The 27,347-nt window shown below is 42.9% G+C and overlaps 1 protein-coding gene across 2 annotated transcripts in view; it reads left to right on the top strand.

Moving 5' to 3' along the window:
* The window catches only part of GABRB3 (gamma-aminobutyric acid type A receptor subunit beta3), a 280,666-nt gene that overhangs the window by 168,128 nt on the left and 85,191 nt on the right, over positions 1-27,347 (top strand). For both annotated transcript variants that reach the window (XM_025271652.3, XM_025271654.3), the window contains exon 4: positions 23,380-23,600. In XM_025271652.3, coding sequence (XP_025127437.2) covers positions 23,380-23,600 — 221 coding nt within the window. The remainder of the gene's footprint in view (positions 1-23,379; positions 23,601-27,347) is intronic.

The following is a 27,347-nucleotide window of genomic DNA, read 5'->3' on the forward strand; positions in this document are numbered from 1 at the left end:
TCTATGGGATCGCACAGAGTCGGACACGACTGAAGTGACTTAGCAGCAGCAGCAGCACTTTGTGTATTTACTTAAAACTGTTTAATTTTCCCCCAAACAAGTGCACTTTTGGTAGGTAAATTATATCTCACTTAAAACTATTAATATAGATTTCATTATTTGGTTGAGTAATATTGAAATGACTTTCCTGGTGGCTCAAGCTGTAAAGCATCTGCCTACAATGCAGGAGTCTTCAGTTCAATCCCTGGGTCACGAAGATCTTCCGGAGAAGGAAATGGCAACCCACCCTGGTATTCTTGCTTGGAAAATCCTGTGGACGGAGGAGCCTGGTAGGCTACAGTCCATGGGGTTGCAAAGAGTGTGGAAATAATTTTTGAAGAAATTCTTAATGAAAATATCAGGCATGTAAAGGTGGTTTAATTTCTGGGACCAAGTAATTATCTTTGGGTACACACTCATGCACGCGCACGCGCACACACACACACACACACCCCAGAACAGAAGGACAGAGAGTCTGTGTCTTAGAAGAGGAACAAGGGTGATTTTTTTTTTTGTTCTCATAAGTTTATGTTTTACTAGAGAAATAAAGAAATAGAAAAACAAAATGCAACAATTCTCGTTATTCACAGTAGTTACCTTCTATAAAGTTGCCACAAACACTTAATTAGTGAATACTGAATCATTGATCCTAAAGGAAATAGAGGATAGGTACCTACAAACTTCCAGTCATAACACTTTGCTGTAGACTTGAGACTAACACAGCATTATTATCATCTATACCCCAATATAAAATAAAAATTTAAAAAATACAAGCATACATAAAGCAAGGTTATGTAGTTCTTGTTTTATGAGAATATTGTGGCCAAGGGTGAGTTTTGATTGCAGATATTAGAGGTGTTCTAATTTTTTTTTTCTTTTTAGCTCATTTGCTAGCTTTACTATAAATCTGTAGATTAAAGATGTCTTAGAAATACCATCAAAGCTGATGAGATAGGATTGCCTGTCATTATTGGCCTGCCTCCTACTTAGTGTGTGCTCCCCACCCACTCTGTACAAACCATGATGGAGATGCTGTTATCTTATCACCTAAATTTCTCCCAAACACATTTGCTTCTTTCTTTTTTTTTTTTTTTTTGGTGTGGGGAGTATTTTATTTAAAAATGTATTTAAAAGAACCAGGGAATATTTACCTTTTCCTCCCTACATAACATTGTGTAAGTTTAAGTTGTACAGTGTGATGGTTTGATATACATATATAGGGAAATGTTTACCACAATTTTGACAAAGTACAAATTATCAATGTTTTTGTTTCACCTCACATAGTTACTGTTCTCTTGTTGTGGTGGTGAGACTATTAAAACTCTACTCTCATAACAATTTTCATGTATATAATGCAGTGATATTAACTGTTATTTGTTATAATCACCATGCTGTACATTAGATCCCTGGAACTTATTCATCTTGTAACTGGAAGTTTTTACCCTTGGACCAACATCTCCCTATTTGCTCCATCCCTCAGCCCCTGGCAACCATCAATCTGCTGTCTCTTTCTGTGAGTTCAGAGATTTTATATTCCATGTGTAACTGAGGCCATATCGTATTTGTCTTTCTCTGTCTTAAATTATTTCACTTAGCAAAGTGCTGTCAAGGTCCATGATGTTGTTGCAAATGGCAGGATTTCATTCTTTTATGGCTGAGTAATATTCGTGTGTGTGTGTACATGTGTTCATGTGTATGTGTGAGTGCCAAATTTTCTTTATCCATTCATCTTGGATACTTAAGTTGTTTCTGTATCTTGGCTGTTATAAATAATGCTGCCATGAACATCAGGGTGCAGATACCTCTTTGAAATAGTGATTTCATCTTCTTCAGGTGTATACCCAGAAGTGAGATTGCTTGATTATATGGTAGTTCTGTTTTTAACTTTTTGAGGCACTTTCAAACTATTCTCAATTATGACTGTACCATTTTACATTCCACAAACAGAGTTCCCTTTCTCCACATCCTTGCCAGCATTTGTTACTTCATTTTTTTTAATAGTAGATATTCTAACAGCGTTCACAATTTTCTGTTGCCATCACCACCACTCTTCATGGACTGTGGCAGTAGGTTAGTCTGGTGGGCTGCCGTTACAAAGTGCCACAGGCCAGGTGGCTTAAATAACAATAGTGTATTATCTCTCTTGTCTCATAGTTCCAGAGGCCGGAAGTCCAAGAATAAGGTGTCAGGAGGGTTGGTTCCTTCTGGGAACTGTTAGGGAGAACGTGTTCCAGGCCCTGGCCCCAGCTCCACATGGTTTGCTGGCAGTCTGGTGTTCTCTGGCTTGCAGAAGCATCCTCAATCTGCCTTCATGGTCCCTGCTGTTCCCCCTGTGCCGTGTCTGCATCCCAGGCTCCTCTTTTTATAAGGGCACTGGTCATATTAGACACTGATAGCGTCTTGTTTGCCTTTGAATTCCCTCTCCCATGTGTGGGCAGTGGCATACAGGAATAGTTGTTGGATAAATACATTAAAAAGTAACAAAGGAGTGAGAAAGTACCTTGGAGTCCATACTGAGTCACGCACAGGACTACTTCCAGGTAAGCACTTGTGTTGTGAACTTCCGCAGCACACACACTTCTTGTTAGGCCCAGGGGGTGTGTCCTGGTTCCCATGTTGGTTCCAGCATGTCCGCATGCTCGGCGGGAGTGTAACGGCAACGGCGCTGACCTCGGCGTAATGTGATGCACTTCAAAGACACATGGGAGGAAAACTGTTCCTGCCTTCTTTGGCTGAGTCCTACAGCTGCTATTTTTGGAGTTGGCTCCAATGATTGTTTCTGTGCTTAAGGATTTAGGGTTGCTTGGTGGATGTGTTCACAATGGGCCAGCTGTCTCTGATTAAAGAGGAGAAAGGGAAAGATGGACCTTTGAAAATTTTTGATGAGAGAAAAGATGGAGCTTGAAAACAGACTCTAAATAAAAATTTCTTATAGACTGAATCCACAACAAATATTTAGTTTTAAGATTTGCTGAGGCAAATGTAATAAATAAATGAATATAAAACAATGAATGAATGAACACAGTGACTGAATAAGTCTGTGAACTGATTTAATAAATGCCTGTCCACTGACTGATAACCTTTCTTGCAAATAGCCCACAATATTTGAAAATTACATATTGGTATAGCTATCTATAGGGTTTCCCAGGTGGTAAAGAACCTGCCTGCCAGTACAGGAGATATGAGAGATGCAGGTTCAATCCCTGGTTCAGGAAGACCCGCTGGAAGAGGGCACGGCAACCCACTGCAGTACTCTTGCCTGGAAAACCCCCAGAGAGCCTGGAGGAGTACCATCCATGGGGTCACAAAGAGTGGGACACGACTGAGTGATTTAACACACACACAGCGATCTGTTACTGCTTTGGGGATGTATGTATATACATGTAGGTAGACATAGGATAGCGGTGAGGCTGTTTTTGGTATGAGAGTAATCCAAGGTGACCTTCATGCTTCTCATTCTTTTGGTGTGCATCTTGCTGTCGGGTATCCTCCGTCAGCCAGCCAGGCCAGGGTCACCTGGCACCAGTGCATTCATAAACCGGAGGATGGGCAGGATGGGAAAATCATCACCCACTCCTGGGCTCTTCAGGTGGGCTCCCAGGCTGTGCTGATAAATCTCACCAGACAGATCCAGTGGCTTTGATCATGAGTAGTTGAGGAGCAAAAGTATAATTCCAGAAACCTTAATTTGTATTCTACGGAACATGCTGACCCTATACCCTAGTGCCCTTTTCCTTTGGTGTAATCTTTGAAACTCAGCTCTGCCAGTCAATTTTCTTTCTTCCCTCCTCTCTTACTCTCATTTGGCCAGACCCAGAGGGAAGGCACCTCTGAGGAGTGAGGTCTCTGGATGGCTCAGTCAGGCCTAGTCCACGGAACCTCCTGACACCCACTGCGGTTCTGGGAAGTCATCCTATGCAGAGACCAAATTCAGATGTTAATTATCCAGCTCCTGCCCTCACTGGACGGCAGTCAGACCGTCACAGCAGTCGTGTGTAAAGGTACACTTGGTAACGGACTGAGAAGTAAATCGAAGAGTCTTTTACAGATGTCTGGGGCCACAGCACTGTTATGTTTAACTTGGTGCAGATGATTTCTTTAGGTCATAGGGTTAAATTTTGAGCCAGAACATAGCAGGAGAAAACTGAAAAGAGTGGAGCTTTTGCGACATCACACCCTATACACTTTAAGTGACAATTTCACAGCTTTAAAGGTGAATGTAAAGCAAGTGGATCATAACTGATTAAATTACCAGCTGTTAATTATATTGCCAGCTATAAATTATAAACTCTAATTCTGATTAACACAGCAGCTAATTGATTGACATCTTTGGCTGTGTTATAACTGAATTTGGCACACACAGTCCCAAACTCATGGGAAGGAAAAAATGTCTCTATAGGCTGCGTAACATAGTGGATGAATCCTAGCTTTGTGATTCCCAAGAAAGCCCGCAAAAGAATGAGAAACATAAAGGATACTTAGAATTATTGTCTTGCACTAAAAATAGTCTAGCTGCTCTCCGACAAGAGCAAGTCACATATGGAAAACCTGTATTTTAATAGCCAACATTACTCACAAAATCAGGAAAATGTACAATTAACTTGACAGTTGGATGTTCTAACCAGTGCCTTGGTAAATAGGAACCTTTTGCTACTTTAAATCACCATCTGGCTGCTACATGAAAGTTTGCTTTCAAGGGCTGGTCCACAGCTCTGTGTTATGACTCCTTCAGACACATTTGAATATGAATAGTGTCAGATATTCTATTTAAGAAGACCACACTTCCAGAGGAGAGAGAGCACTTGCTTTTTGCAGGCAGTGTTCTTCCTTAGGAATACTTTAAAAGCTCTTATTTATTTACCAACTTCCAAAGCAAAGCATGGGCATTTTGAAAATAAAAATCATCCTTTCGTAATTCCTGTTGGCTCCATAAACACTTCACCTTTTCTTCGTGAAATCTAACTCTTACACATGCATGCCTGGAATGCATGAAGGAGCATTGAAAGGAAATAATTAGAAACATCTGTTTACATTTACCAGGAGCAAATATTAAAGGAATTAAAATAAATATAATCATCACAGCTTAAAAAACTCAGTATAGGAGAATGTCTGAATGTCACGAGAGTGCCCCAGTGCTGTGTAAACACACTGTATGAATGCACACTGGGTGAAGATACTATATGACATAAAAAGATCTTTCATTAAATGATATAAACAGCAAGCAGAGTTAACATGTACTAAGTAAGTGTTTGGTAATATTCTTTTCTATTGTGAATTTACTGAACAGCTCGCCAGTGTGGTGTTTGGAGGAAACGGCACCTGTTGGGTTGGTGGCGCCGTTATTTACGGCATCAGGGCCTGAAACAGGCAGGACGTCCACCCTCTCAGGCAGCCCTCAGACACCCACGCTGCAGCCCTGTCCACGACGTGTGGTACCAGGGCCCTGACCCACATCTCCTTGTTGTCATGCCAGCCGTTGCCATGGAGTTACTGGGCTTTGTTCAGAGCTTCTTGAAGTGGTTTGCTGAGAGCCCGTCCTGGCACCCACCGGAATCTGAGAGCAAGTGGGAAGATTGTGTTCTTGCAGTTTGCCCAGCACAGACGCTGCTCTTCACGGCAGTGCGGGGCAGGAGCCATCCACATGCTGGCTTTTGGTACACACGTGCCTACTTTCCAAATATAGCAGTAGACTTTCCTGATTTTAATGGAGTTAAAAAGCTCAATATAATTTTAAGTCAAAATAATGATCAGAATATGAACTCCTGGTGTGAAGACTAGTGACATACAAAAATAAGAATTGCACAAAGGACCTTTTTTAAATTATCAGTGCTGGGTCTTACCTCCTGCAGTTCTGATCCAGTGCAGATGGAGTGGGCCCTGGAACTGGATGGGGCACAATGAAAGAGAAGGAATAAAGATGACAAATTACTACCAGATGCGCAGGTAGATACGGAGAAAGCTGAGCTCACCTGGGTGAGTGGAGGCAGGAGAAGGTGGCAGGGATGAGCTGAGGCAGGTGAGCCTTGAGAACTGAATAGAAGGGGCCTGTCCCGGAGCCCCGAGCCCACAGCCGGTGCCTTGGAACAGCCAGAGAGGGTCTCAGAGGCCAGGCAGTGTTCAGATGACCTCAACCCTGAGGCTAGCTCCCTAAATAGAGTCCAATATGGCACCCCACTCCAGTACTCTTGTCTGGAAAATCCCATGGATGGAGGAGCCTGGTGGGCTGCAGTCCATGGGGTCGCAAAGAGTCGGACACGACTGGGCGACTTCACTTTCACTTTTCACTTTCACACATTGGAGAAGGAAATGGAAACCCACTCCAGTGTTCTTGCCTGGAGAATCCCAGGGACGGGGGAGCCTGGTGGGCTGCCGTCTATGGGGTCGCACAGAGTCGGACACGACTGAAGCAACTTAGCAGCAGCAGCAGCAAGGGCAAAAGAGTGCCCTCTGGAGCTCGTGGAGCAGCCTTGCTGGGACCACGCTGGAGATGGAAGCAAATCTCAGGTGACTGATGAAGGGATGTGAGGTCTTCTGTGTTCAGCACTGTGGGTGACTAGCAATTCTAAAGAACTATGAATAAAACCATTAGGAAAGCTTAATAAATCATAATAAATATCATTTAAATATTCACATAATTCACAGAAAAATGCGAAAGCCCCAGGAACCACAAAAAGGGACAGAGATTCTATTTGGAGAGAAAGCTGAGGATGACGGTGTTGTAAGGTGCACTTGAAAACCATAGCCTTGGGGTCATTTGACCTAAGAAAACATCTGCTCTGAGAATTTGTATCGTGTAACTGTACTAATCTTGATTTGGGGATTGACTTAGAACTGCAGAGAAATTCTCACTGAAAGTGATCCACAGTTATCAACCAGTCTGGACCACTGGGAGAAAGTACCTGCAGATCTTTTATAAACGGACACACTGGCAACCCAGGTTATGTAGGCCTTCTGCTTGTTGTTCAGCGAGTGTTTCTGAAATCTCTCTTATGTGCTAGCCATAGCACTGTGTTGGGAATAGATGAGTGAACAAAAGAGGTGAACTTTCCTCTCCTCATTCAGCCTACATTCTAGCATGGGAGAAAGGAAGTTCAGTTCAGTTCAGTCACTCAATTCTGTCTGACTCTTTGCAACGCCATGGACTGCATCCCAGGCCTCCCTGTCCATCACCAACTCCCAGAGCTTGTTCAAACTCACGTCCATTGAGTCGGCGATGCCGTCCAACCATCTCATCCTCTGTTGTCCCCTTCTTTTCCTGCCTTCAATCTTTCCCAACATCAGGATCTTGTCTAATGAGTCAGTAATTCGCATCAGGTGGCCAAAGTATTGGAACTTCATCTTCAGCATCAGTCCTTCCAATGAATATTCAGGACTGATATCTTCTAGCAATGACTGGTTTCATCTCCTTGCGGTCCAAGGGACTCTCAAGAGTGTTTTCCAGCACCATAGTTCAAAAGCATCAGTTCTTTGGTGCTTATCTTTCTTTATGGTACAACTCTCACATCCATATATGATCACTGGAAAAACCATAGCTTTGAATAGACAGACATTTGCCAACAAAGAAATTTCTCTGCTTTTTAATATGCTGTCTAGATTGGTCATAGATTTTCTTCCAATTTAGTTCAGTTGCTCAGTCGTGTATGACTCTTTGCGACCCCATGAACTGCAGCACGCCAGGCTTCCCTGTCCATCACCAACTCCTGGAGTCCACCCAAACCCATGTCCATTGAGTTGGCGATGTCATCCAACCATCTCATCCTCCGCCATTCCCTTCTCCTCCAGCCCTCAATCTTTCCCAGCATCAGGGTCTTTTCAAATGAGTCAGCTCTTCGCATCATGTGGACAAAGTATTGGAGTTTCAGCTTCAACATCAGTCCCTCCAGTGAACACCCAGGACTGATCTCCTTTAGGATGGACTGGTTGGATCTCCTTGCAGTCCAAGGGACTCTCAAGAGTCTCTCCAACACCACAGTTCAAAAGCCTTAATTCTTTGGCACTCAGCTTTCTTTATAATCCAACTCTCACATCCATACATGACTACTGGAAAAACCATAGCCTTGACTAGACGGACCTTAGTTGACAAAGTAATGTCTCTGCTTTTTAATATACTCTCTAGGGTGGTCATAACTTTCCTTCCAAGGAGTAAGTGTCTTTTAATTTCATAGCTGCAGTAACCATCTGCAGTGATTTTGGAGCCCAAGAAAAATAAAGTCAGCCACTGTTTCCACTGTTTCCCCATCTATTTCCCATGAGGTGTTGGGACCGGATGCCATTATCTTCGTTTTCTAAATGTTGAGCTTTAAGCCAACTGTTTCACTGTCCTCTTTCATGTTCATCAAGAGGCTCTTTAGTTCTTCTTCACTTTCTGTCATAAGGGTGGTGTCATCTGCATATCTGAGGTTATTGATATTTCCCCTGGCAATCTTGATTCCAGCTTGTGCTTCAGCCAGCCCAGCATTTCTCATGATGTACTCCGCATATAAGTTAAATAATCAGGGTGACAGTATAGAGCCTTGACGTACTCCTTTTCCTATTTGGAACCAGTCTGTTGTTCCATGTCCAGTTCTAACTGTTGCTTCCTGACCTGCATACAGATTTCTCAAGAGGCAGGTCAGGTGGTCTGGTATTCCCATCTCTATCAGAATTTTCCACAGTTGATTGTGATCCACACAGTCAAAGGCTTTGGCATAGTCAATAAAGCAGAAATAGATGTTTTTCTGGAACTGTCTTGCTTTTTCCATGATCCAGTGGATGTTGACAATTTGATCTCTGGTTCCTCTGCCTTTTCTAAAACCATCTTGAACATCTGGAAGTTCACGGTTCACAAATTGCTGAAGACTATCTTGAGGAATTTTGAGCATCACTTTACTAGCGTGTGAGATGAGTGCAATTGTACGGTTGTTTGAGCATTCTTTGGCATTGCCTTTCTTTGGGATTGGAAGGAAAATCGACCTTTTCCAGTCCTGTGACCACTGCTGAGTTTTCCAAATGTGCTGTCATATTGAATGCAGCACTTTCACAGCATCATCTTTTAGCAGTAGGTGCCCAGTATGCTACTGGAGATCAGTGGAGAAATAACTCCAGAAAGAATGAAGGGATGGAGCCAAAGCAACACCACCACCTAGTTGTGGATGGGGCTGGTGATGGAGGCAAGATCCAATGCTGTAAAGAGCAATATTGCATAGGAGCCTGCAATGTTATGTCCATCAATCAAGGCAAATTGGAAGTGGTCAAACAGGAGATGGTAAGAGTGAACATTGACATTCTAGGAATCAGCGAACTAAGATGGACTGGAATGGGTGAGTTTAACTCAAATGACCATTATATCTATGCTGTGGGCAGGAATCCCTTAGAAGAAATGGAGTAGCGATCATAGTGAACAGAAGAGTCCAAAATGCAGTACTTGGATGCAATCTCAAAAATGACAGAATGATCTCGGTTCGTTTCCAAGGGAAACAATTCAGTATCATGGTAATCCAAGCCTATGCTCCAACCATTAATGCTGACGAAGCTGAAGTTGAACAGTTCTATGAAGACTTACAAGACCTTCTAGAACTAACACCCAGAAAAGATGTCCTTTTCATTATAGGGGACTGGAATGCCAAAGTAGCAAGTCAAGAAACACCTGGAGTAACAGGCAAATTTGGTCTTGGAGTACACAATGAAGCAGAACAAAGGCTAACAGAGTTCTGCCAAGAGAATGCACTGGTCATAGCAAACATCCTCTTCCAGCAACACAAGAGAAGACTCTACACATGTACATCACCAGATGGTCAACACCGAAATCAAATTGATTATATCCTTTGCAACCAAAAATGTAGAAGTTCTATACTGTCAGCAAAAACAAGACCGGGAGCTGACTGTGGCTCAGATCATGAACTCCTTATTGCCAAATTCAGACTTAAATTTAGGAAAGCGGGGAAAACCACTAGACCATTCAGGTATAAGCTAAATCAAATCCATTATGACTATACAGTGGAAGTGAGAAATAGATTTGAGGGACTAGATCTGATAGAGTGCTTGATGAACTATGGACAGAGGTTTGTGACATTGTACAGGAGGCAGGGAGCAAGACCGTCCCAAAAGAATAAAAAAGAAATGCACAAAAAAAAGATTTTCTTCCAAGGAGCAAACATTTTTTAATTTCATGGCTGCAGTCACCATCTGCAGTGATTTTGGAGCCCAAAAAATCAAGTTTGTCACTGTTTCCATTGTTTCCCCATCTATGTGCCATGAAGTGATGGGACTGGATGCCATGATCTTAGTTTTCTGAATGTTGAGTTTTAAGCCAACTTTTTCACTCTCCTTTTTTACTTTCATCAAGAAGCTCTTCAGTTCCTCTTCGCATTTTGCCATAAGGGTGGTGTCATCTGCACATCTGAGGTTATTGATATTTCTCCCGTTAATCTTGATTCCAGCTTGTGCTTCATCCAGCCCTGCTATTTACATGATGTACTCTGCATATAAATTAAATAAGCAAGGTGACAATATATAGCCTTGGCATACTCCTTTTCCTCTTTGGAACCAGTCTGTTGTTCCATGTCCAGTTCTAGCTGTTGCTTCTTGACCTGCATACAGATTTATCAGGAGGCAGGGAAGGTCTGGTATCTCTACAACAAATTAGTCAACATATAAAAAAGCAGCAGACTCACAGATATAGAGAACAAACTAGTGGTTGCCAGTGGGGAGAGGGAAGTGGGAAGGGGCAAGAGAGGGGTAGGAGAATAAGTGGTACAAACTATTATGTGTAAAATAAGCATCAAGAACATATTGCACAACACAGGGAATGTAGCCAATATTTTATAACTACAAATGGAGTATAACCTTTAAAATTTGTGAATCACTATGTTGTATACTTGAACATATAATAAATTAACTCTACCTCAATAAAAAAATTGAAAAGTGTAAACAAAGTGTCATTCCTCTCCTATCTAATTAGTAGCACTTGATTTCTCCCTCTTTGGGCACTGTACTTGATTAATTGTATGATACCCTGCATCATGGTTTCTTTCTGGCTACCCAGGCTGTGATTGTAATATCCCAGAGGATGGCTTCATGTAATTCATTGCTGGGTTCCCCATCCAAATATTTCTGCTGAAATTAATATCAATTCAAAAAGCTATCAAGCCAATATTTTCCAGTTATATGAAATATGGTTGTTAGAATTATGATTTGTCTATTAGCAATAACCTAATGAGTTCTGGGTAGAAACCAGAAATAGATGTGATCTCAGAAATGAACAGACATGCTGTCTAAAAATAGCACTTCTTAGAAACTGAAAGTACTATAAAATGTATGGCATCACTAGTCTACATGTTTTGTCTTTGAGGAGGGAAAATCCAGCGTTAAATGCTGCTATAGAGATAGATGTGTAAAATCAAGGACACTTGAATACCCACAGTTTAAGTTTTAGGGGTGAGGTTTCTTGGTTTATAATGGAAATATTCATTCTTTACTTTATGATAAATATATGGCCTTCTTGAAGCATTTTTTTTTTTTTTTTGCCTTGTCTGTTCTCATGAAGGAATTCAGAGGGACACTCAGTTCTGTAAAGCCAATAATGAGAACTCTATAAGCCGTGTAAACCAAGAGATGACTGTGACTACTTCAGGATGTAGAATTTTTAACCTCAGGGTCATCTGCAGGCACGGTGCTCAAGCAAGGCAAAAGCGCAGAGGCTTGAGAAATGCCACACCGTCAGAACATGGGCAAATCCCTCACTTCTCCCAGATGTTATATTCTCCCAGTTCAAGTATCCTTCAAATACAGAGGGGTGGAAAGCACCTTGCATGAGCAGTGTGACTGTTTCTCACAGCCAGTTCTTGGAGCTCCTTTGGATAGATGACGAATTTGAGTCATTGCATCCTTTTTATAGTTGGGCTTCCCTGGTGACTCAGACAGTGAAGAATATGCCTGCAGTGCGGGAGTCTTGGGTTCAGTTCCTGGGTTGAGAAGATTCCCTGGAGAAGGAAATGGCAACCCACGCAGTATTCTTGCCTGGAGAATTCCATGAACAGAGGAACCTGGCAGGCTACAGTCCAATGGATTGCAAAGAGCTGGACACAACTGAGCAACTAACACTTTCACTTTCATCCTCTTTATAAACCTGTTAATCAAAGATAGTTGCTAGAAAATAAAGCTCTGAATACACACACACACACACGTTGCAGACTGTATATGTATATATAATTTTCTGAAGAGTTTGGTGTCTTTAATGAGTGTTATTCAGGTGAATACTCATTTAAAATAAAGGACAATATGAAACAACTCCTCCTCAGTTTATAAGCACATTCCAGAAGCTCATTCATACAGTGTTTGTGCTGAGTTAGAACATCTGTTCCCATGTGGAGTGTGAGACATCTGGTTATCTTGTATGTTTTTATGTTTAACCTGTAATATATCAGAATCTGGTATTGGACTTAGCCTACTCTAGACACCATAGGTAAGCATTCTTCTGGGGTGCAGTTTGGGAGTCCAGGAGCGCACCTCTAATCCACTGTCATGGGGACATTAGTGGAAACACTCCCCACCCTCCTAAGGTTGCTGCTGACTCATAATCCAGATCTAGATATTGAAGGTATTTAGGATATAGGGTCAGTAGAACCCTGTGATGGAATTAATGCTGGATTTCAGATGTGAAAGAAAGAAGAGGTTTGTGTATAGCCTCTGGTTTTGGTTTGATTGAAATAGTGGCTAGATGCTAGTAGAGAATGGGGAAGAGATTTGGAGTAGAAAGATAATGAGTTAATTTTAGACACATTGAACTCTTGGTTTGCATATGGGGCATCTGGATGGACACATTCAGGAGACACTGGATCCATCCGTGGACATCTCAGAAAAATGAAATAGGCCAGAGACTCTGATGGAGGAGGCTTTCCTGATGGCTCAGTGGTAAAGAATCTGCCTGCAATGCAGGGTCAGGATTGATCCCTGGGTCAGGAAGATCCCCTTGAGAAGCAAATGGCAATTCATTCCAGTATTCTTGCCTGGAAAATCCATGGACAGAGGAACCTGGTGGGTTATAGTCCATGGGGTCGCAAAGAGTCAGGCACAACTGAACTGAGCAACAGAGCGCAGCACGACCGATGGAGGAACAAAAACTGGAGGCTGGAGTTAAGAACAGGAGATGTTTCTTGCATTGCTCCTGGTTCCTGAGTGTTTAGTTTGGGAGAATCAATTTACAATTAAAGGGGGCTGTGCACAGGACACTTGGTGAAATGTTCTTTGTATACAGAGGGGTCAATTGACTATATAATGGGGAGGGGTGGGTGGAGGTGAGTCCTAGAGCACCCTAAGGTTAGATTAGCCATAGTGGATCACGGCCCAGTAGGATGGCTGGTTTGGTATTTTTATTCGTGCTATAGCTGTTTTATAAATTTGTGTTTAAATTTGTGATTTCAGGATATTTCACAGCAGAAAAAAATGTTTTATGGAAAATCTAGTGACCTGTTACATTTCAGGAAACAAACTTGCAATTTTATTTGTATATTGAGTAAAAGATGAACTTTGGGATTTTAGAAACAAAGAATGAGGTCTGCTTCTGGTAGTGCTGAGAATTCTGCACCAAATCATTAGGCTGAGTCTTTCTTGCTGGCATCTTGGGATAATAGAGCACAGTAGGTTTTTTGGGGGGATGGGGAGTTTGGTGTGTACTTGGCATGGAGCAGTCAGCTGGGAGTCCACCTAATAAAGGGGATTCTTTTGCATTGGGTGTTGAGGAGTTCTGGGGAGGATGACTGGCCCTGAAATACCTGTTATGAATCAAGCTCTATGTTAAGCTTTGTTAGCTCAGTTAATTGCTAGAGCACTTTTATAAAATGAGCATTTTTAGTTTCATTTCTCCACAAGAAGTTATTGAGGCTCAGAGGTAACACACAGGGAAAGAAGCCAACTCAGTGGTCTGAGGCATCCTGCTCCATCACCCTCTGCATAGTAGCCTTTGCTGGAAATTTATTTAGCCAAGGGCATCTCTTATATTTTCCTGGTTCTCTTCGGTTTAGGTTAAATTCTAGATTTCTTCTGATTCTACATAGGTTTTTTTTGTCCTTTGAGTGAAAATCAGTATAATCATTTTGCATTTCAGACTTACTGTACTCCAGAAAAATAGCTATGGTAACTTTTCATACATGAAAAGCAATTTTCAAAATAATTTATATCCTTTGCCAGTTTTTCATGTAGCTATAGAGGACTGGGGAACTTGTTAACTATTTTCAGCAGCCCATCCAGATTTCATCCAGAGGTGACTGGTTCATCTTCTAAATATACTTGGCATTTAAGTGGATGAATAAAAATTATAGACTATGAGCCTTTTGGTGGATGCAGTAGCTATATAAAGACCAGAAAATCTCAGCGCCCTTCCTCTGCATTCACACACTAGCTTCCTCCTAACTCCAGACTTAGTAGATATTCCTTAAGTATATACTTCTTTTGCATTATTGTACACATCTTGGCTCCTTGCGTGTGCCCTCTGTGATGCTAATCACTTCAGAGTGTGTGTCAGGCTGACTTTCCAGATGGGTAAGTGTGCTTAAGACAGTGAAAAGGCAGACTTAAACTTGGGCATGTTGGAGTTTAAAGTGCCTTCTCTTAGTCACTTTCATTATACTCGATTTGATTTTATGAATACCCCACCAGAATGTGAGCTACGGTAGTAAGGTACAAATGATGCCCTCCTCATCTCTGGGTCCACAGTACCTAGCAGAGTTCTCAGCCTGTGGCAGATACTGAGTGCAGGGAGGAGGAGAGGGGATCAGAAGCAGGTGTCCTGCTTTATTTTCACAGATCACCGTGTTACCAAACTCAGGTTCAGATGCTCGCTGCTCGAAAGCCAATAATTGAAATGCAAGTGTTGGTATAAAGGAAAGTTGCTTCCATCAGAGGAGCCACTAATCTGGGGAGAAAGTGGACTCGTGTTCTGAGACCAAGTCCAAAGATTCCGCTCAGCCATGACAATTTTTAAAGAGAAAGAAGGGAATCAATCTCAGTTACTCTTCATGGTAGGAGGTCAGATTCTTCATCATTTTTCTGTCGTGTGCAAACCTGCTGACTTCTCCTGATCTTCCTTCGGAAGCTTGTCTTGCCCACATGGTCTGCCTGCAGATTTGCTGAGAGGGAAGCTGGGAATAGACAGTCCATCATTTTTTAACGACATAGTTCTTCATCCTTACTCCTTTTAATTGAGGAAAGTAATCAACAGGTTAGGCAAGGCATTTTATACATTCAGTAGTTAGATTAAATGTCACCAAGTGATCTCATTTTTCTAATTAAGGCCTGAAGAAATCGGAAATGGGCAAACAGGAAAGGGGCAAAAGAGCTGCTTAGACTTGTCAGACATTATTCCATTTCTCTGGGGTTAGGGGCAAAGGTCTGTCTTCTGTAACTTTTTCATGCTGACATAGGGTGGTGTATTCTGAGTGGAAGATACTGAGAAATGTGTCTGTAGCATCTCCTTGCTGACAGTTTTAGTTGCCTGCTTATATGTATGGGCTACAATTATTTTTGATGCCCACAAAGGTATAGAGAGATGCTTCCCTTGTAGCTCAGTCAGTAAAGAATCTGCCTGCCATGCAGGAGACCTGGGTTCAATTCCTGGATCGGGAAGATGCCCTGGAGAAGGAAATAGCAACCCATTCCAGTATTCTTGCCTGGAAAATCCCATGGACAGAGGAGCCTGACGGGCTACAGTCCATAGGGTCACAAGATTCGGACATGACTTAGCAACTAAACCACCACCAAGATATAGATTATTATGAGTGCTAACGTTAATACCATTCTTTGAAGTGCTAGCCATAGACTTAGTATTGCTCAAGATGTAGCAGCTTATATCATGGCTACAGTCTAGTCATGCAGTTAGCTTTTTCCCTCTGGTGGCAATTACAGTATCTGTACAGTGAGCCAGGAATGTGCATCAGACACTGAAAGATCCTGTGACTCTATTGTCCTGATCGTGAACAGGTTGAGCCTGCTCTTCTGTTACTCAGGGAGGCCTGGGAGATATCAGTTTTTCCACAAGCCAAAGGCAAGGGACATGGAGGGGGCCTTTGTATTATGTTGGTGGGGATGAGGGTGAATGGGGTGGCTGCGGGGTTTTGCTGGATTGTAACCACATGGATTCAACAAATGGAAACCTAGGTACCAGCAAAATCTGTTGTGGGAGGGGAGATGGATGCAGCATTGGATACTCATTTTTTGACCATTGAAAGGAATGGATTAAGATTTTCTAAATAAATTTTGTTTTAAAAAGTGCCAAGATTTCCCCAGCCTAATTTTAGTTGCAGAAATGCCTGCAAAGGAAGCCTCCACCACTGAGGGCTTATGTAAGCTTCTTGAAACAATTTCCTGTCTTTCCTGACCTAAGAACAACTTACCTGTGAGGTTTTGGTCTCATAAACTTGCTGAACCAGATGCAAATGCAGGTGTCCTGTGGCTTTCACAGCTGCAGTTAAATATTTAAATTTGGCTTGAAGATTGCCTTTCTTTCTCAGGGTTAGTAAATTTTTTCATTTCCTGTGCTGAGGAAATCTAGTCAGTTACCTAATTGCAGAATAATGAGCAGTATTTCCACTTTCAAATATGTATTCTTTTCATCTTAATGTGATAAATACCAAGAAATTTCCACAAGCAGGAAGAAATGTTGTTGTTTATCTTTTATTACAATTTATTTGAGCTGCTTGAGTTATACACCCAAGGGTTTTATTTTCTTGTTATTTGTTGTTCCTGATGCTGTTTGTATATTCTCAGGGGATTTTAGAAGGACAGACACCTATGCACAGATTCTTGGTCCTTGAATGCCTCATATTTAAGAATGCTTGTTCCCAGCCTCCTCAGACTGTATGCCTGCCCCTTTGCCCCTCCCGGCTCCAACCTCTGCTGCCTCAGCACACTGACTCCCAACCATGGGATCATGGGCTGGGCTCATGTCTTACTCAGAAATTGTGGCTTCTGACTTTTGTATGAAATGGAATTTTGTAATATGGGGTAAAACCTACCAACTCTTGTGTCATGTTTTTTCATTGAGAAAATATGACACAAATTCTAAACAAATGACTTACTCATTTATGGAGCCCTACCTAGTAGTATTTTGCTGTAAAGAATCCACCTGCAATGCAGGAGACCCCAATTCGATTCCTGGGTTGGGAGGATCTGCTGGAGAAGGGATAGGCTACCCACTCCAGTATTCTTGAGCTTCCCTTGTGGCTCAGCTGGTAAAGAATCCTCCTGCAATGCAGGAGACCTGGGTTCGATCATTGGGTTGGGAAGATCCTCTGGATTAGAGAATGGCTACCTACGCCAATATTCTGGCCTGGAGAATTCCATGGACTGTATAGGCTATGGGCTCACAAAGAGTCAAACTTGACCGAGCGACTCACTTTCACTTTGTGAAGGCAGTATAAAGCCTGCAGGGATAGGCCTAGCCTTGGACTTCAGTGTTTCATGCTGTTTGATTTAATACACATATGTAAAAAAAGGAGAGAATGGAGAGGGCCCTGACTTCATTAAGTTATCAAAGGACTTTATGATCTCTAAGAGAAGCCCTGAGGCATGAATTGCCCTTTAATTGAATGCTTTTGTTAGTAAGATTCTTTGTAAGAAGGAGTCTTTGTTTTGAATATAATTCTTCAATATTTTTTCATGCTTATTCCAAGTCCATCATGAGCTTTTTATAACAAAGGGAGAGAAGGGCAGGGGGTGGAGGGAGAGAGAGATTCTAGACATTTTATCTTGCCTAATGATTTAAAAAATTTTTTTATTTGGAAAATTGCTTTACAATTTTGTTTTGGTTTCTGCCTCACAACAATATGAATCAGTCATGTATATAAATCCCTTCCCTTCTGAACCTCCCTCTCCTCCCACCATCCCACCCCTCTAGGTCACCACAGAGCACAAGACTGGGCTACCTGTGTTTTAGCAACTTCCCACTGTCTATTTTATACATGTATACTATACTGTATATGTCAATATATATTTATACTATATATGTCAATGCTACTTTCTCAAATCATCCCGCCCTCACCTTCCCCCGCTGTGCCCACAAGTCTGTCCTCTACTAGATTCATCAGTACCATTTTTCTAGATTCTATATATATGTGTTAATATGTGATACTTGTGTTTCTCTTTCTGATTTGCTTCATTCTGTATAAGAGGCTCTAGGTTCATCTACTTCCCTAAAACTGACTGAAATTTGTCCCTTTTTATGGCTAAGTATTCTATTCTAAAAATGTACCAAAACTTCCTTATCCATTCATCTGTTGATGGACCTCTAGTTGCTTTCACTTCCTGGATATTGTAAATAATGCTGCAGTGAATATTGGGGTACATGTATCTTTTTCAATTATTGTTTCCTCAGGGTATATGCTCAGTAGTGGGATTGCTGGGTTGTATCTTAGATTTATTCCTAGCTTTTTAAGGAATCTCCATACTGTTTACCATATGACTGTATCAGTTTACATTCCCACCAACAGTGCAGAAGGGTTCCCCATTCTCCACACCCTCTCTAGCACTTACGGTTTGTAGAATTTTGGTGAAGGCCATTCTGATTGGTATGAAGTGATATCTTATTACAGGTTCGCATTTGCATTTCTCTAATGACAAGTGATGTTGAGCATCTTTTCATGTTTATTGGCCATCTTTATGTCTCCTTTGGAGAAATGTTTGTTTAGGTCTTCTGCACGTTTTTTGATTGGGTTGTTTGTTTTTCTGATACTGAGCTGTATGAGTTGCTTATATATTTTGAAGATTAACCCTTTTTCAGTTGCACTATTTTCTCCCATTCTGAGGGTTTTCTTTTCATCTTGTGTATTTTTTCCTTTCCTGTGCAGAAGCTTTTACGTTTTATTAGGTCCTAATTGTTTATTTTTGTTTTTATATCCATTAATCTAGGAGGTAGTTCAGGGAGAATCTTACTGCTATTTATTTACCCAGTGATTTTAATGAGCTGTTGTGTTTGTATGCTCAGTCACTCAGTTGTGTCCACTTTTTGTGGCCCCATGGACTGTAGCCTGTCAGGATCCTCTGTCCTAGGAATTTTCCAGGCAAGAATACTGGAGTGAGTTGCCATTCCCTATGCTAGGGTATCTTCCCGACCTAGGGATCAAACCTGAGTCTCTTGTGTCTCCTGCAGTGGCAAGCGGATTCTTTACCACTAGTGCCAGCTGGGAAATCTGAATGAGCTATCATAGTTTGAACCAACTCAAACTGAAAAACTCACATTTATGCATCATACCCTAGAGAGCCCCAGTTCTCAGTGGCCTGGAGAAATCTGGATGAAGATACACTTGCATTTTCCCTGTCCCCTGTCACTGCCTGTCCTTCCTCCACTAAATCCTGTCTCCTAGGAAACCGATGCTTTTAATCAGGGCCTCCCAAGTTCCCAGTGCCAGCCTCATTCAATGGTTGGACTTGTACCTAAACAGAAAGCTGAGTGCTGTCAGGGTGGACTGTACCTGAGTCCACCTCCAGGGCTGAGGTCAAAGACCAAAAGCTTACTTCCCTACCTCTACCTTATGTTCCCTGAGGAGTCCATGATTCCTGCTTTTCCCCTCTAGCCCATTGCCATCTAGATCTCTGTGGATTCCTGGAGCTTTTACAGTCTCAAGGTCTCTTCTTTTTCTGAGAACAGACTCAAATCCAGTGCTGGCAGACTTGCCAGTCCACATAGATTTCATCTCCTCATGGCTGTGTTCTTTGATCTAGGACAGATCACTCCAAACCCGGAAACCACCCCTTGGAGGAAACAGACCTTCACAAGGCGTCTGTCTACAGAGAGCTGTGCTGAGTGTCTGCAGGATGAGGGGCTTTAGTGGTACCATAGTTCTTATTCTTCCCCTTTGAAAAAAAGTTCCTGGAGAAGGAAATGGCTTCCCACTCCAGTGTTCTGGCCTGGAGAATTCCACAGACTGTAAAGTCCATGGGGTCACAAAGATTCTGACACGACTGAGCGACTTTCACTCACCTGAAGAAAGCTACTGTACATGGCTGCACCCTCCCCTCTCGGGGACGTCTGTGCAGACCTCACCCACCGGGCTGGTTTCTCTGTGCTGCACAGAACCCCACCAGGGCTGAGAGGCTGAGTGCCATTCAAGCGGGAGACGGCCTCAACTTCAAATCCAAGTTCCCCCAGTTGCTTGTGTAACTGGGGGTGGGGAGGCAAAGTATATAAACTCTCTAAATATTTCCTTCTTCATAAGGTAATGAGAGCAGCAGCAGTCCCTGCCTTGTATTTAAATAAGATGATCTCGCACAAGGCCTGGCCCTTGTTGTCATCAAAACATGTTAGCTGCTGCTGGCAATGTGAACGGTGTTCCCTAACACCCCTCCCAGGAGTCAGCGCCGCGGCCCCACAACTGCCCAAGAGAGCAGAGGGGGTGCAATCACCTCTCCTTTATCCACCTTTATTCCTTCATCCACCTCTTCTTTCTCGACAGAAGAATGAGGTGAGATGCTGAGTATTGTCCTGCTGAAGTCCCAGCGCCCTTGCTTTCCAAGGCACAGCCATGCAGCAGATTTGCATTTAAGTGCTGCTACTTTTTATCTCTGTGTTTCCTAAGCTCTCCTGCACCTCAGTCCCGTCAAGTCACTCAGCAAACACCCAAGACCAGAACTGAGCGGTGCTGCTAACGCTGTGGAGAGCAGCAGAACTCAAAATTAGACCCTGCTCTGAGCTTGCAGGCTGAGTGACAGCTGGGCTCCCAGGGCCAGCTGACACATGGCTGCGCCTCCACCCGCATGGCAGCCCACGTGAGCACCAGCTGGAAGGGAGATGGCAGAGCGGTGCTAGACTTCACGACTCGGGCGTGGGATGAGGGCTTAGAAACCAGGGGAGAAACAGATGAACCTCTTCTATTTCAAAAGAAGGCAATTCAGAGACTTATATTTAAATTGAAAATCCTTTAGCTGCTCCTGCTAATTTACCTCAATCTTGTTATGCCACCAAAACTTTGCATGCTTCACTTAAAATGCATCACCTACATTTACTGATGTCATGGTAGTGCTGGGACATGATTGTGAACTTTACAGACCCGTCCGCATCCTGAGGGTCTGCATCAAACCTACTACTTGTGGCTTGCTAACCAAGATCCCTTTTCTCTGTCTGCCCTCATCATCTCCCAACAGGATCTCCCACTCACTGAGGGCTTTGCTCATCCTCCCTGTTACCCACTGAACTCACCATTGCAAAGCTGATCTTCTTCACCCTCAGCTTGAATTTAAAACATAGGTTTCATTATTATTCAGGCATGGCAAGGCCAAGAGATAAGGAGACAGCTCTCGTTGAAAAGAGAGTTTGTCACCAGCAGACACCAAGAGGAGGGTGCATGTTAAAGCATGAGAAATCAAAAACGAAAAGACGTGGTTGATACACATGGTTATGTCACTTGCTGCTTAGAAACCGTCAGTGTTCATTGGCTTTGGAGCCCGTGTTCGAGTTTTTCCACTTTCTGGTCACTGCTGCAGTCCAGCCTTGCCCACCACTTTATACTTTCCCCCTCTTGCATCCAATGTTCCAGCAAAACTGCACTCCTTGGGGTTTCTCATCAGTTCAGTAAAAGCAACAGTTCTTGTGTGACTTTTCATTCCCCTGCCTTGTGTCTAGCTGACCAAGGCTTCAGTACCACCTGCTTTCTGAGAATGTTTAATTGGTGGTGGGACTTTGTGTGTGTGTGTGTGTGTGTGTGTGTGTGTGTGTGTATGGGGGCGTCACACAGTTAATACCAGGCACAGACCTTTGCCATGGAAGTGAGCAGGGAAAAATGCCTGTTTCTTCGCATCCACTCAAATGCTAACTTTCTTTCTAGTTGCAATAAAGCTTCAATAAAGGGCTTCCCTGGTGGCTCAGACAGTAAAGACTCTGCCTTCAATTCAGGAGACCTGGGTTCACTCCCTGGGTCGGGAAGATCCCCTGGAGAAAGAAATGGCAACCAACTCCAATATTCTTGCCTAGAGAAGTCCGCGGACAGAGGAGTCTGGTGGGGTACAGTCCGTGCGACCACAAAGAGTCAGTCATGACTGAGCGAGTATGAATAGAATAAAAAAATATAACAAAAAGGGCTCCTCAGGCCTTTTGCAATTTTTGCTTCCCCCTCTCTGATTTTTTATGGGCCCACTGGCTTAAACTTTCTTTTGTTTGTAGTTGTGAAGCATGTATTGGTTCTGTCTTTGACGGCACCTGGAGGGGAGTGTGGGTGTGCTTTGTCATTCTGGAGGCTCCTCTGCTCCAGCACTCTTGTGGCCAGCAACAATCAGTGACACGGGCAGCTCTGAGAACTGCCCTGTGAGGTGGCGAGAACTGGATGGGATGTCAGGAGACCCATGTATGGGAAAGATTCTTCAACTGGTTTGCCGTCTGCCCCTCACTGCCTGCACAGCGGATGTGCTCTGCCAGTGTGGAGCCCACGTGCTCCTGCCTGTAACAACAGTGATTTCTTCCTCCCTGGCTGGAGAGTTTACTGACTCCTTTGGATTTTCAGATTGGATCCTTCCACAATGCAGTTCAGGATGTCCCATGACCATGAGTGGGTTTTTAGACTTGATCACTCTGGACTTGAATAGTGATTGCCAAAAAGAATAGAATTTTAAAAATAGAATTTCCATGCTCAGCCTCTGATTTGTCTCCTCCACCCCACTTTCTTATTTCACTAACTACTTTGCAAAACAAAAACATGGGGTCACCTGCCTATTTTGCTGCTTATTTTGTGGGGGTTGCACCTAGTCTAGTGCCTCCTCCCACATCCGGCTTTAGTCCCATTTTCTCTAAGTATCTTCCTCTAGAGGTGATGACTGGGCCCGATTAGTGTGTAGTAATGGCCTTGGCAATCTAGAAGGAGAGGGAAATATGACACGTGATGCATAGAGACCTCCTGCAGAGGTCATCCTGTCCCCAACTGGTGGTTTTTTCTAGAGGATTCCATTTACAGCTGTGCGGAGGGTGGAAGGAAGGAGAGGAAGAGTCTAAACTGCTGAGAGTTTGTAGCCAGGACTGGCCTATTGTTGGCTGCTCAGGCATAGGTATGCCTGGTGGGAGGAGGAGGACCTAGGCTAATGCCTGGGTTCCCTGCCAGAACTCTAATTTTATGATGACTTTTTTTTTTGGCTTTTATTTAGGGTGTCTCTTAAATGCCAATCTGTCTAGTCTGCTTCTTACCTAAATAAAACAGAGTGCTTATAGACATGATGTACACCTGTTAAAACCAGTGTTTGCATTTACAAGAAAGCAACCACTGCTTCCTAACCCTGTCCGAAAATAACCCATTTCTCATGGATTCCAACCTGAATTGGGCCAGTTGTGGAGGAAACTTGCCTGTGGTTGAACACCAACTCCATTTTTCTTTTCTTTTTTCCCCCCAGGATTACACCTTGACCATGTATTTTCAACAATACTGGAGAGATAAAAGGCTCGCCTATTCTGGGATCCCTCTCAACCTCACGCTGGACAATCGAGTGGCTGACCAGCTCTGGGTGCCTGACACATATTTCTTAAATGACAAAAAGTCATTTGTGCACGGAGTGACGGTGAAGAACCGCATGATCCGCCTCCACCCTGACGGGACGGTGCTGTACGGGCTCAGGTCTGTCTGCCCTGTGGGCTGGGTTCATGGTTGCATGGCACGTTGGCCTTGAGTTTCACTGGAGTTGACTATATTAAGTGAGGCCATGTCCTCCGATTAATTAAGAGACATCCATGAAACATTCTGAACTCTGAAGAAGAAGAATCTTATAAATCTAAGATTTGGAGCATTACTGTTACTATAAAGCAAGGCTGTTTTTCAAGCAAGTGAAATTGAGATTGATTGAGAGTTGGATTGAGTTGATGTAACTGGGCTGTTAGAACAGATTCCCTCAGGACAGATTTCCCATATCATAACCACAAAGGCCTATAATTAATATCACCTTCATACTTTAGAGGCTTTCAGTAAAGTTTCCTAAAGCCATTTGCAGAGTTGAAAAAAGGTCTATGTGTGCTGACATACGGTATGGTCTCCACAGAGCTTTATGAGGTGCACCACCAATATTTACGGGGATGAGTAAATATGAGGCTTCCTGGTGAGAATAACCTCTCGCCAGGTCTCATAATGAAGTCTCGTGAATTTGGAAACCAGACCGCTTGCTCTCTGGAGCCCTGAGGATCCCTGGGCTTCCCGGGTTATCCTGGAGGCCACCAAGCCTTCCCGTGATGTTCCACCACGCTGGTTGTTCGTGGTTTTGACTTTCACTGCATGGTGACCTTAGCAATCTGTGTCTCTCATGTTGACTTAGCACTGCTTTTTGTTTTGTTTTAGAGTGAGTATGTCTGCCTCACCGTCAGGAATGGGGCATAGGTGGTTATCTTGGAGCAAAGGTTTATCTCCAAATGTTGTGACTCTTCTTTTAGCATTTAATTTATTTACGGCTGCGTAGGTCTGTGTTGTGGCACACAAACTTAGTAATTGCGGCTTGTGGGCTCTACAGCATGAGCTCAGTAGTTGTGGTGCATGGGCCTAGTTGCTCAGCAGCAAGTGGGAGCTTAGTTCCCAGGCCAGGGGTTGAACCTGGGCCCCCTGCATTGGCAGGCAGATTCTTAACCCCTGGACCACCAGGGAAGTCCCTGTTGTGAATCTTTGACTAAGACTCCAACAGGCCTAAAGAGTAATCATAATAATGTATATTTAAATCCATACCACTGTGAACTTTAGTGCTTTGGGAAGAGTAAAGGGAATTATTGAACACTGCCTTAATTGGAAAATGTTAAGTGACTTCCTCAAAACACCAGTATATAGAATGAGATTTGGAATTTTAGCAAAAATCAGACTTAACTGTAAGAGAAAAAAGTGGCACAGGTCAACTAAGCCATGATGTTACTCTAAAAAGAATCTAGATAATGTTTCCTTGGGATATTTTCAGCATTTTGTATTTTTGCCTGAAAGTGAGAGATGTGGTTGAAAAGTTTTGAAATTCTGACAAGTAAAAAAATCAGTTGTTCAAAAGATTATCCAGAGGCCATGTAAGCATACAATGGAGAGTCATGTCCTTCATTTACCTGTCCTCCCTCCCCAAAAATGTGGGTAGAAATGTGTGTGTGTGTGAATGTGTGTGTGTGCATGAGAGAGAGTGTGTGTGTGTGTGTGTGTGTGCATGCGCATGTGTGGAGTGGGGGCAAAGCATAGGAAGCAGATATCAATGAAAACTAGGTTCAGCCTTCTTGGCTTCTTGCTGCTTGGGTTCTCTCCATTTTTATTTTTATGTTGTTTATTTTCTCATCAGGGTTAGAGTACATTTAGTGTATCTAAGAAAGAGGTTTCACTCTGTTAGGACAATATCTGAGTCCACTCAGATAGCTTTAGCAAATGCCCATAGCAGACACTTATATCTCACTCTCTGGAGTCTGGGAGTTCAAGATCAAGGTGCCAGCAGCTAGTGTCCAGGGAAGGCCTGCATCTTCATTCATGCCAGGAGCCTTCTCACTGTATCTCCACCTGATGGAAGTGTTGTGGGTCACCTTTATTAGAACACCAATCCCATTCATGGGGCTCCACCCTCATGAACTAAGCCTTCACGTTCTGATACCACTTTGGGGTTCAAATATGAATTTGAGGGACCATAAACATTTGGACCATAGCAAACAAGATGATACAATATGAATGAAAGAACTGTAATTAATTTCCAAACTCCATTTGAAAGTGTTGGAATTCACACCATAAAACAGGCAAGAATAAGAAAAACCAAGAGATTAAAATTATGTAACAGCTAATACTGACTGTAAATTTTAATATAGAATTTAAATAATAATTAGTAATAAGCTATGGGATCCTTTTAATAGTAAACTTTTTACAATTATCTAGAAAAACTCTCTGGTGAAATTTACTCCAGCTGAGCTATTTAAAATCCTAAAAGATGATGCTGTTAAAGTGCTGCACTCAATATGTCAGCAAATTTGGAAAACTCAGCAGTGGCCACAGAACTGGAAAAGGCCAGTTTTCATTCCAATCCCAAAGAAGAGCAATGCTAAAGAATGTTCAAACTACTGAACAATTATACTCATTTCACATGCTAGTCAGGTTATGCTCAAAATCCTTCAAGCTAGGCTTCAGCGGTACATGAAACAAGAACTTTCAGATATACAATCTGGGTTCAGAAAAGGCAGAGGAACCAGAGGTCAAACTGCCAACATTTGTTGGATCATAGGAGAAGGCAATGGCACCCCACTCCAGTACTCTTGCCTGGAAAATCCCTTGGACGGAGGAGCCTGGTAGGCTGCAGTCCATGGGGTCGCTAAGAGTCGGATACGACTGAGCGACTTCACTTTCACTTTTCACTTTCATGCATTGGAGAAGGAAATGGCAACCCACTCCAGTGTTCTTGCCCGGAGAATCCCAGGGACCGGGGAGCCTGGTGGGCTGCCGTCGATGGGGTCACACAGAGTCGGACACGACTGAAGTGACTTAGCAGCAGCAGAGAAAGCAAGGGAACTCCGGAAAAGCATCTGTTTCACTGACCACATGAAAGCCTTTGACAGTATGGATCACAACAAACTGTGGAAAACTCTTAAAGAGATGGGAATACCAGACTACCTTACCTGTCCTCTGAAAAACCTGCATATGTGTCAGGAATCAACAGTTAGAACCTTACATGGAACAACTAACTGACTGGTTCAAAATTGGGAAAGGCGTAAGACAAAGCTGTATATTGTCACCCTTTTTGTTTAATTTATATGTAGAGGCTTCCCAGGAGGCACTAGTGGTAAAGAACCTGCCTGCCAGTGCAGGAGACATAAGAGACGTGGGTTTGATCCCTGGGTCAGGAAGATCACCTGAGTAGGAAATGGCAACCCACTCCAGTTTTATTGCCTGGGGAATCCCATGGACAGAGAAGCCTGGCAGGCTATAGTCCATGGGGTCACAAAGAGTTGGATACGACTGAAGCAACTCAGCATGCATGCATGCAGAGTACATCATGTGAAATGCCAGGCTGGATGAAGCCAAGATGGAATCAAGATTTCCAGGAGAAATACCAACAAATTCAGATTTGCAGATGACACCACCCTTATGGCAGAAAGTGAAGAGGAACTAAAGAGCCTCTTGACGAGAGTGAAAAAGCTGGCTTGAAACTCAACATTCAGAAAACTAAGATCATGGCACCTGGTCCCATCACTTCATGGCAAATAGATGGGCAGAAAGTGGAAACTGTGACAGGTTTTATTTTCTTGGGCTCCAAAATCACTGCAGATGGTGACTGCAGTCATGAAATTAAAAGACGCTCCTTGGAAGAAAAGCTGTGACCAACCTAGACTGCATATTGAAAAGCAGAGACATCACTTTACCGACAAAGGTCTGTCTAGT

This window comes from Bubalus bubalis, chromosome 20 (assembly GCF_019923935.1).
Source record: "Bubalus bubalis isolate 160015118507 breed Murrah chromosome 20, NDDB_SH_1, whole genome shotgun sequence".
In the NCBI taxonomy this organism is placed as follows: Eukaryota; Metazoa; Chordata; class Mammalia; order Artiodactyla; family Bovidae; genus Bubalus; species Bubalus bubalis.